Source organism: Sorex fumeus, unplaced genomic scaffold, assembly GCF_029834395.1.
Source record: "Sorex fumeus unplaced genomic scaffold, SorFum_2.1 ptg000075l, whole genome shotgun sequence".
Classification (NCBI taxonomy): domain Eukaryota; kingdom Metazoa; phylum Chordata; class Mammalia; order Eulipotyphla; family Soricidae; genus Sorex; species Sorex fumeus.
In genome coordinates, this window is record NW_026606132.1 from 24,118,277 (window position 1) to 24,127,253 (window position 8,977).

An 8,977-nucleotide genomic window follows, 5' to 3' on the forward strand; every position below is an offset into this window, starting at 1 on the left:
ATCCAGGAAAAGGAATAATTCATCATTCAGTGCAATTCACACCAGCCCTCTGATCCCAGGGGATCAGAAAACATATACTGGGTAAGAATTGTTAACCTATGAGCCTCTGTGCAATTTTCAATAGAAATGCCTGTAGCCATAGTTGCTCTGCTCCTTATCCAGAGATAAAAGTTTATCATAAAACCCTCCCTGAGCATACATGGATAAGCAATTCTGACCACATTGTCCAGAAAGTGAGGGGACAAGATGTGGATGGGACTTGATGTCCCCAGTTTACTAACTGCCTGAAAGATATATCACAAGCAGAGGTTTTCAGTCCAACTCATTTCTGGAAGAAGTTTCTCCTGCCAGAAAATATTGGGTTAGAGAGCCCCAATGTTTTCTTCTAGTGCCCTCCACGAGTTTCACTGCTAATTTGGACACTCTTCTCTAAATTTCAGGACAGACTGCCTTTCACTTCACTTACTTTTCTGTATCTCTCATAGAAATAAATATTTTGTTCGCTTTTGGGCCATATTTGGGAATGCCCAGGGATCACTCTTGGCTCTGTGCTCAGAGGAATTACTCCTGGCGGTGTTCAGGAGACCATATGGGATGCCAGAGACCAAACCCAGGTCAGCTGTATGCAGAGCAAATGCCCTAGTCACCGTACTATCTCTCTGGCCCCATGAAATTGCCTCTAAAATCAGGACATTGACTTCTCTCTTTCTTTTCAATGCTGGTAAATTCTCCTGAGTGTCTGCTATTGTCCACACCTCTACGAGTGTTTAAGATGTACACAGGAGCAGGTAGGCACAGAGAAACCAGGGCATTCCGTGGGGACGGACAGACAGGAAAGAGTGGAAGAATGGTGACTGTCATCTTGTTTTTGTCAGAGCAGCATCAGGTGCACCAGGCCACAAATGTTCCACCCTCTGGGAAAATCCCAGGCAGTGTTGATAAGTGCTCCGTGGCCAGGGTCAGGTAAGTGCCCTGTGAAACCTCCACAAAGGGCAGGGTGTGCCCTGACCTATGTTCTAGGGACATGAAGGGGCATATAAAATGATTAGATGTGTTTTCGCAGATGGCGAGATAGCCTCACTGCCAGATTAAACTTTTTGGCCAACTGCTTTTTTACTAGTGGGTCCAAAGTGAGTGATGTGACACCAGAAAGACAACGCAGTTAAAGGGTACTCTGTGTTGGACTTTTATTAGGGCTACCCTGGGGGGAGCAGGGACCAGGTTGTTAGCTGGCCATGTTCTAGAAATTGACAGGAGGACACACTGTAGGGAAGGGTGACAGACTTTGGGAAAGTTCTTGAACTCTGTAAAATGCCCACACAGGGAAGTCAGCTGTCAGGAAGCACTGGTACTCAAGCAGGAAGACCCCAGGTGAATAAAATCACAGGTGCAGCTGAAATCAGTTTGATTTCCCTGTCACCTCCCTGAGTTCTATCTTTAGTAACTTGTAAACAGTCTCACTTTTCGTCCATGGGAAAATATAATGAACTGGGGCGTGGGGGAAGAAGAATGAAGACGCAGAAAGGGGACTGATACAGCCACAGTGGGAATCTAGATACTGAAGATGAATTCACAGCAGTTTGGTCCTGCCTGAGCTTTCTGATCACTAATTTCCACCTATAAAATGAGTTTGACAGACTTTTGTTTGTGGTACTGCATAATAGAGGTAATGTATTAAACACCCAGCAGCAAAGTCCTTGCTTATTAGAGAATTTTAATGGCTATTACGTATTCCAAGAAATTATTTGACCTCGATCCTACCATAATTCTGTGTGGGCTTTTTTGTTTGTTTTTATGACATCTCAAAGAATTTACCATTACATAGGAAACTGAAACTGAAAATCAGAAAATATCGTTGCTCTACTTATTTCTTCCCAGAGGCTTTATTATTCATTACATGTGGAAGGGTGCTCCTGGTGGGAGCTCTGCGAATTTGGGACCACCTCCTGCACTCCTTGGTACTTCGGACAAGTGAGTGACTCTTCATTCATTTCATCCTCAGGGAAAACTAGAAACTACTTACAGTTGGCAAGGGAAATTCTTGGTCACTGAGCTCATTGCCATTTTTCTGGAGTCTTTTTGGCTCTGCTGGGCAGAGAGTACAGGCCTGCCCAGTGTTTTTCACTTCAAGGAGCAAGACCCTGCATGTGAGGACCTCGTAGCTCAAAGTGGAGACAAAAATCTATTCCTCGGGGCTGGAGCGATAGCACAGGGGGTAAGACATTTGCCTTGCATGTGACCTACCCGGGTTCAATTTCCAGCATTCCATATGGTTCACCGAGCAATGCCAGGAGTAATTCCTGAGTGCATGAGCCAGGAGTAACCCCTGTGCATTGCCAGGTGTGACCCCAAAAAAGCAAAAAAAAATTATCTGTTCCTCACCATGTTGTACTGCAGGAGGATGAGAGAGTCCACAAACTTTCAGATCTACTTCAGGAGCTTTCTCTCCTGTTTCACCGTGATCCCACAGGATGCTCATAACATTTGCCTATACCGGAACTATCTCTTCCATAAGAGATCCCTGCCCGTGACAATTTCCTGACACCATGCAGCTCAGTGACGACTACCTCCCACTAAAAGTCCTGCAGTTTCCCAATATTCAAATTGCTCTATTGTGGGAACTTTCTCTACTGGAGCCCATGGGTTCTCCCTTCTTTCACTTGTTCTGTGGGTCTTAGAGAACATTTCTCCACCTCCCATAAATTACCAGGGTCCTACACTATTGCTCTATGAACTGGGAGTGCATTCTGCTCATCCTCATATCCTTATAAATAAAAAAAGACATTCTTTTTTTGGAATTTTACAATATTTTTATTTCAATAACAGCATAAAACTTTGGTCACAAAGTTTGCCACCTATTACTTAACAACAATTATTACATTAAACCAGTGTAACAAAGGACATTTTTTTTATTATTTTTTAATTTTTATTAGTGAAACACCATGAAGTACAAATTTTTGTGCTTGGGTTTCAATTATACAAAGTATAATTGATAAAGTACCCATCCCTCCACCAGTGCCCATTTTCCACCACCACAGGTCCCAGTATCCCTCCCACCCACCATCCCCCATCCCACCCTGCCTCTGTGGCAGGGCATTCCCTTTTGTTCTCTCTCTAAAATGGACATTCTTAAGAGCAGAGTCTTATGACTATAAAATGAACCAGTGAGTAGGAACCTCATTCACTGAGATAACCCCCACCCCGTTACTTGAATAACATAGTTATATCCAGGTATGCACATATAGAAACATCTTTGTATATATACACATATATGTATTTATTAGAAAGATATAAGAAATGAAACAAGATATTAAGAAGACATGTTACTTTTATTTCTCAATTTCTGACTCCATGCATTTTATTGCTAACTTCAGTCACATTTCCAAGAAAATTCCTATAGCAATGTCATCCAGTTTCAGGTTACAAAATAAGATAAGATTTGACCAAATAATTTAAACAAACAACAAACTTTTTTCATCTATGGTAAGTGCAAATACTGTGTTGTCAAGGTTATTCACAAAATAAATATTTTAAGTTTCCCAAACAAAAACCAAGTTTAATTTAATATTCACCACAAAGAGTGAGAGCATCATCTAGGACACTCTCCATAGTTTCCCAACTCACTCTGGTCTCTCCCACATAGAACTCAGACTACTCTAGAATTATTCTGCAACCCCATCTCCTAGCTCCTCACCTTCTTGGCCCTGAACCTCTGCCATCAGTAAGCAAAAGGATCTTGCATCCCTGGTATGGATTTTGAGCCATAACTCAATGACTTTCTTTCTGCTGGTTTCAGCATAGGCCCTGGGACCCCATAGGAACTCATAGCAGGCAGGGTCACTTCCGGGTATTTCCCTATACTCCAGGTACTGCTCCTTCACCCACACATTGGTGAGGAGATCCCTGGGATCCCCATAGATGAAGTGTTTCATTTCAGGATACACCCCAAGCCTACTTAATGTCTTCCACATATCATTCTCTAAGGAGTGGTTACCATCCCGAATAATGATTCCCAGGACCATGATCAGGAGGCCGGTCTTGGGTAAGCTCTGCTCAGGATCCACCATCCCATCATAGGTGAGACCAATAGCAGGGACAAGGTTGTAAGAGAGGATTTGGGGATCTACTTCCTGCACCTCAATGCCAAACACCAGCAGCATGTACTCATAAGCCTTGGTGAAGACTACAGGGAAGAGTTGTTGGTCATTACTCAAGATGGTACTCAGAATTTCTTCTTTGGTGATGGTCTTGCTAGTGCGGTACTTGAGGAGGAGGAATGCCACTAGGTCGATCATCTTCTGAAATTCTGCACCTTGGAGGGAAGACTCTGTTCCTGCTGCCTCTGGTCCACCCTCCTCTTTGATGCTGCAGCTCTCCTCAGAAGGCTTCTCTGGAATTTCAGCACTCTTCTCAGAAGAGGTAATGGAAGCAGGAGAGTTTGGGGGAGCACTGGGAACCGTAGGACTACCTTTATCTCCAGAGATGTCTGAGGAGAGAATAAAAGGGGAAGAGGATATGGAGGAGGAAGTGGAGGGTGGGGTGGGGTTTTTGGAGGAATAGATGATAGAGGATACAGAGGAGGAGGTGGAGTAGGTGGAAGAGGAGGAGGAGGAGAAGGAGAAGGAGGAGGAACCATAGGACTATCCTCATCTCCAGAGATGTCTGAGGAGAGAATAAAAGGGGAAGAGGATCTGGAGGAGGAGGAAGTAGAGGGTGGGGTGGGGTTTTTTGAGGAATAGATAATCGAGGAGAAGGAGGAGGAAGAGGAGGAGCAGGAGGAGGAGGAGGAAGAGGAGAACATCATCTTACCCTTCTTACTGCAGAACATCGACTCTAATGGTTGTTGCATCTCTGATAACTTGCTGTGTTCTTCATCAAACATGGTGAAGCTGTTATGGCTGAAGAGCAAGATAAAAACTTCAGACAGGAAATAGGACTGTGCTGAATGAACCCTCAGGCCAGGGTGGGGAGAGAGGGAGTATGAGAAGACTTTGCAGAGCTAGGCACACCTTTTGTGGGGATGATCAAGACGACTGACCTGAATCCTCTAAAGCAGTGCTCTTACTCTTACACGCTCCGTTCTGGCCAGATGCCCCCAAAAACCTGAAAGAGGAAGTAAGATGATTGTTCAAGTAATAGCCACCACAGCCCAAGGCTTGATTGCAAGACACCTGTTATATATCATTGGTGCTGTGGGAGTCCCTCTGTCCTCTGGTGGAAGACTCCTGGCTGTGCATTCAGGGTGGTCCCCCTTCACCTTGACCGCCTGCTTCATACTGTGCCTTCTATAGTCTGTCACCTGATATGGGGCTTAAAGTAGGTGTCACCATGCAGTTACCAGAGCTGCTGTGCCAGGAAAGAAGAGAAACCCTCAGGGTGCAAACAGTAAGCACTTTTATGGGGCTCTATACCAGCAGAAGGGGTGGGGCAGCCTCTGGATGGTCCTTAATTCTGTGGTGGAAAGTACCTTATGCTCTCTGGACTATTTATCACTGCCAGGACCTGGTGGCTACCCTTCAACTATCCTATTGTAAAACACCTAACAGGATCCCACATAACAGATGCTACAGAGGGAGATCAGGAATCCACATCTGACCACACTATCTCAGGGCATCCCATGGTCCTGAACAGGGGACAGTGCTATGACTCTGCCGCAGTCCTGCTACAGCCAGGGTCCCCATCTAAAGACCTGAGTTCAGACACTAAGACCAAGGCCCTGAGCTCCTGAGACCAGGGCTATGGTATTCACAAGGATTCGGTCTCATAGCCCTGCCCAGGGCTCCCAGGCCTGCCTGATGTCAGGTGCAGATCATATTACAAGGGTTCCATTTTTTATCTCTGGACATTGGGGTCCTCTCACACCTCACTTGTGGTTTATAGTATAAGATAGCTCTCCCAGTGTGAAAACCCCAATCTGCTGGTCCACACCAAGAACCTCTTCTTTGTGAGGGATGTAGAGCTATGCTGACCCATGCCAGTCACCCCCAGGTGACAGCAGTGCAGAGCTTCTCTCAATAGAGACCTGCTCTGTGTGCGCTGGGGGTCCCCTCCTTCCTCCTTAAGACAGCTATACTTATTCTGAGCAGGGAATATTTCTTGCCTCTCTACTCACTAGAGGCAGAATTCTATAGGTCAAGGTCACCACTACACTTAGATCTAGAAGGCAGAGAGTGTCTCCCTTCCTGACAGCTTGCCTAACCTCTCAGAAAGAGTTCAATCATGGGTTTCTCTGGGAACCTATGTCTGGGGTTAAGGACTTTTAGTCCTTCAGGGGCCCAAAACTTCACCCGCTGCTGAACCTCGCATTCCTCACAGCAGGACCGCAACAGCTCTGTGGCTCCAGAGGTAGAAGTTGGGATACGTTTAACCTCAAAGACACAACATAGTGACTTCGGGTCCCTCCCTCTCTTGTGGGGCTTAAAAATCTCAGTCTCTGGCCCACATTCAAAAGAACAAAAGCAACCTGTGTTGGCGCAGATATGGCGAGAAAGGGACCCTCCTTCACTGCTGGTGGGAATGCCGACTGGTTCAACCCTTTTGGAAAACAGTATGGATGATTCTCAAAAAATTAGAAACTGAGCTCCCATTTGACCCAGCAATACCACTCCTGGGAATATACCCCGGACAGGCAAAAAAGTATAGTTGAAGTGACATCTGCACTTGTTTGTTCATTGCAGCACTGTTTATAATAGCCAGGATCTGGAAAAAACCTGAGTGCCTGAGAACAGATGACTGGTTAAAGAAACTTTGGTACATCTACACAATGGAGTACTATGTAGCAGTTAGAAAAAATGAAGTCGTGAAATTTACATACAAGTGGTACTACATGGAAAATATCATGCCAAGCGAAATGAGTCAGAAAGAGAGGAACAGACATAGAAAGATTGCATTCATCTGGATAACATAAAGTAACAAAATAAGAGACTAACACCCGAGAGTAGCTGTGACAAATACCAGGTTGTTCACTCCATGGCTTAGAAGCCAGCTGCACATTGTAGGGGCAAAGGCAGCTCAGATAGAGAAGGGAGCACCAAATAAAGGGTGCTGGGAAGATCCGCCCAGGATGGGAGATGCATGCTGAAAGCAATCTATAGACAGAACATGATTGCCACCCAAAGTCTCTTCTGCAGATCACAGCACCCAAAAAGAGAGAGAGAACAAAAGGGAGTGCCCTGCCACAGAGGCAGGGTGGGATGGGGAATGGGAGGGGTGGGAGGGATACTGGGATTGGTGGGGGTGCAGAATGGGCACTGGTGGTGGGATGGGTACTCAATCATTGTATAACTGAAACCCAAGCACAACAACTTGTAAATCTACAACGGTACCTCGTGGTGTTTCACTAATAAAAAAAAAAAGCCATTCAGGGCCTTTGGAGAAGCCAACATAAAAAAATAAATAAATAAAAATCTCAGTCTCCTTCTTGTACCTCAGTTGGGTTTCCATCAAGGGGTTTGAATGCTCACCTCTCTGCCCCAGGACTCATGATATAAAAAGACCCACAGCACCCCAAGTATCTCCAGGTGCAGATCATGACTAGTCTCCTTTGGAGAACTGCTGCCTACTGCTTATAGGTCTGTGTTTTGGGGTCCTGGATGCCTCTGCCTTCCTTCTGCATCTCATTTGTGTGCCATCATGACCTGGACCCTGCCTCTGTGGACCTCAGCCCAGCTCCTACGTCAGTACAGATCTGGGGGTGCAACCTGTGCTCATCCCTTTCTGGGGCCTCTTACTTGTAAGAGCCTGTGTATGTTTTTAAGGGCTCTCCATTGGTCTGAGGAGCTAGGCTCCTGAAGTCTTCTCGGTTCCCTGTCTGAGTCCTTCCTGGGGCTCCTGGGAGAACAGAGTCCTCCCTCTGCTGACCTGGAGCCCTAGTTTTTACACCCGCTGCCATTCCGCACTGACCCGGATGTAAATAGAAAACCTGACCGCACGTGGTCCGGCACTGCCTCTAAGTCTCGAAGCTTCCTCGGGCTGTTATACTGCTCCTCCCTTGGGGCCAGGCTCAGTCCTTCCTCCCTCAGCCCCTCTCTTTGACTGCAGGGAGGCTTGTGCCCCCCTCTCTGCTCACCCGAGTTCCTGCTCCTTGTACCAAATCCCCAGACTCCCAGCCCCGAATGTGGAAATCAAGATATCCCTCACTTTCTCCCAAACTTGGTCTCCCCAGACAGAAAGGTGGGGGAAGTTTTTTTGGGGGGTTCAGGGTCCATCTATCATCTTTCTACGGGTTCCTCACGTGATAGGATTCCTCCCCCCCGCCGACTAGAGTTTCGGACCGTTCTCAGACCAGACTTGGGGACGCCATCTTGCCAACGTGCCCCTGGGGCCTTCATAACTGACTTAAGTCCCTTGCTTTGACTCCGGTCAAGTCTTCTAAACTGAGTGATCCCGAGCCTTTGACTTAGTATCTTCCCTGGAACTTGGGTCCTTGTTTGTCTTACCTCGGGGTCCTGACTTTCGGCTCCACGGAACTCCAACGTCCCCACTAGCGGCCGCAAACCGCCTCGCTCTTCGGGAGGGGGTTGGGCATCGTCGTCTCGCCGGAAGTAAAAGGTGGGCACGTTCATGGAACACATATGGGGACCGCCCAGTAATACCGGAAGGGTTGCTAATGAGTTCCGGTTGCGTTCCGTTCTTTGCCTTCACTCAAGCAAGCATGGTTGTGCCCGTGGCTCACACTAGACGACATCCCTCAAACCCAGGCTTGCCTTTTCTACCCAAAGAGGTGGGGAGGGAAGTGTGCAACCCCTACACTCTTACCTAGTTCGCTCTGGATTATATTTAGGATAGACAAAAGGTCCTGTCTGCCCTTCCTGCTTGCCATCTCCCCGCCGGAGCCTTCAACACTCGGGATAGGCTCTGATTGTGCTGATTCTGGCGAGGTTGGGGGGCGGGGGGGGATACGTACATTCACAAACTTGAACAAAAGAGTCTCGTTAGCCTGGAGTCGGGTTCTGTGGCTCCCTTCTCTTGTGGGACC

At 46.9% G+C, this 8,977-nt stretch overlaps 1 protein-coding gene across 1 annotated transcript; it reads right to left on the reverse strand.

Annotated features, from left to right (window-relative positions):
* Positions 1 to 882: 882 nt before the first annotated feature.
* Positions 883 to 8,564, reverse strand: LOC130038380 (melanoma-associated antigen 8-like). Its single transcript, XM_056130260.1, has 5 exons — positions 8,439 to 8,564; positions 5,072 to 5,103; positions 4,810 to 4,898; positions 3,695 to 4,486; positions 883 to 1,016 (listed from the first exon to the last, which is right to left on the reverse strand). The coding sequence occupies exons 1-5, from the start codon at positions 8,562 to 8,564 to the stop codon at positions 883 to 885; spliced, it is 1,173 nt and encodes a 390-aa protein (XP_055986235.1).
* Positions 8,565 to 8,977: the final 413 nt, after the last annotated feature.